General features: G+C 33.3%; 1 protein-coding gene across 1 annotated transcript in view; it reads right to left on the reverse strand.

Annotated features, from left to right (window-relative positions):
* LOC117950785 (origin recognition complex subunit 1-like) overlaps window positions 1-519 on the reverse strand; it is a 16,962-nt gene extending 16,443 nt beyond the window's left edge. The window contains exon 1 of the mRNA XM_034882125.1: window positions 163-519. Coding sequence (XP_034738016.1) covers window positions 163-257 — 95 coding nt within the window. The 5' untranslated portion in view covers window positions 258-519. The remainder of the gene's footprint in view (window positions 1-162) is intronic.
* Window positions 520-1,696: the final 1,177 nt, after the last annotated feature.

Raw genomic sequence — 1,696 nt, forward strand, 5'->3', positions numbered from 1 at the left:
CTGAGTCTGGCAATTACAAAAAAAGCGCTTTTATTGGGCGGAAATTTAAGGAGTAACATCGTAGTATTAGTACTTTTACTGCAGTAAAGCATCATAATACTTCCCCCACCTTTGCAAAATGTCATATTTCTCCAAAAACCCAAAGCTGCTATAAATACTCACCCATATTCATAAGTTTTTAGCTTCCTGTTGAAACTTAGAGGCTCTCCACGCCACTTGTACACTCTTCGGACTCTCAGCCTGGTGAAATACTTCATCCTGTTTCCTCGTTAACTGCAGCACGAGCTCGGGTACACCAATGCAGTCAGTAATATAATCAATAGTACTAAAAGAAAACCTCTGCGCGTGTCCGTTTATCTGCTTTGATTTAAAACCAGCATCGAAAGAAGGAAGATATTACAGAAACTCTCCAGACGGCGATCAACTACCGAGGACAACTTTTCGCGCGAAAATTGCGTAGTTTCCGTTTTGTTCTTCTTCTCTTGTTGTAATGGCGGGTGGCGAAGCAATGTAATAAGCGAACGCTGCCCCCTACGGTAGCGTTTATATGCTTTTTTATTATTATTATTTTCTATTACAATTATTTTTATTAATCTTTATTGCACAAAAATGAAAAAACATATACACACAATAGTGAGAAACACTTTTTTCATTTTTGTGCAATAAAGATTAATAAAAATAATTGTATACAATATATTGTACAATATATTGTACAATATATACATATACACACACACATATACATATATATATATATATATATATATATATACATATACATATACATATATATATATATACATATACATATATATATATACACACATACATATATATATACACACATACATATATATATATATACACACACACACACACACAAACACACACACACACATATATGTGTATGTATGTATACATACATACATACATACATACACATACATACATATATATATACACACATTATATACTGTATATGCAACAACACATAAAGATACTGTGGGTAATTTTTGTCCAGTAGGTAATGTCCAACAAATAAAAGTCTCTTGGCCTTTTAAATAAATGTTGGCTCATGTATTTATTTATTTATTGAAATATGTACAAAAACACAAATAACTTCCTGCTTCAGACGCTATCATCTGACCATTTGAGGGCCGAATATGAAAAGAAAGAGTTAAAATAAAACAAATAATACGCCATCTTGTCTTGACCCTCATGTTGTCCACCAGTTAAAATTACTGACAATAAGCGCAGAAAATATCAAAAATCTTTTGGAAAAAAAACAGCAAAAACATTAAAAAGCCCCGCTGGTCGACGGGAAGACAACACAACGGCTAAAGGTCCCATGGCTTGGAAATGTCGCTTTATGAGGTGTTGTTTTTTTAACATTTACACTATTTTAATACTCTATTTATTGCTGGAGTCATGTTAAATTATGTTAAATATCGTGTTCTATGAACACATTTGAAAACACAGCTGTAATGTTAACGTGGGTCATTTTACATGAAAATCCCCAAATCACGAGTTCATCGTCTTCAAACGAACTTCTTACAAAAAAACAAAAAAAACCACAACTTAATGGGTCAGGGTCTTTATTTCTTTGACAAACTCTTCACATACGGAAACATTTTCTACAGTTGCGGGGTTTCTCCGTCACATCGTACCTGCTCGACTCTACTCGCCATTTTGGATT

This window comes from Etheostoma cragini, chromosome 9 (assembly GCF_013103735.1).
Source record: "Etheostoma cragini isolate CJK2018 chromosome 9, CSU_Ecrag_1.0, whole genome shotgun sequence".
NCBI classification, from domain to species: domain Eukaryota; kingdom Metazoa; phylum Chordata; class Actinopteri; order Perciformes; family Percidae; genus Etheostoma; species Etheostoma cragini.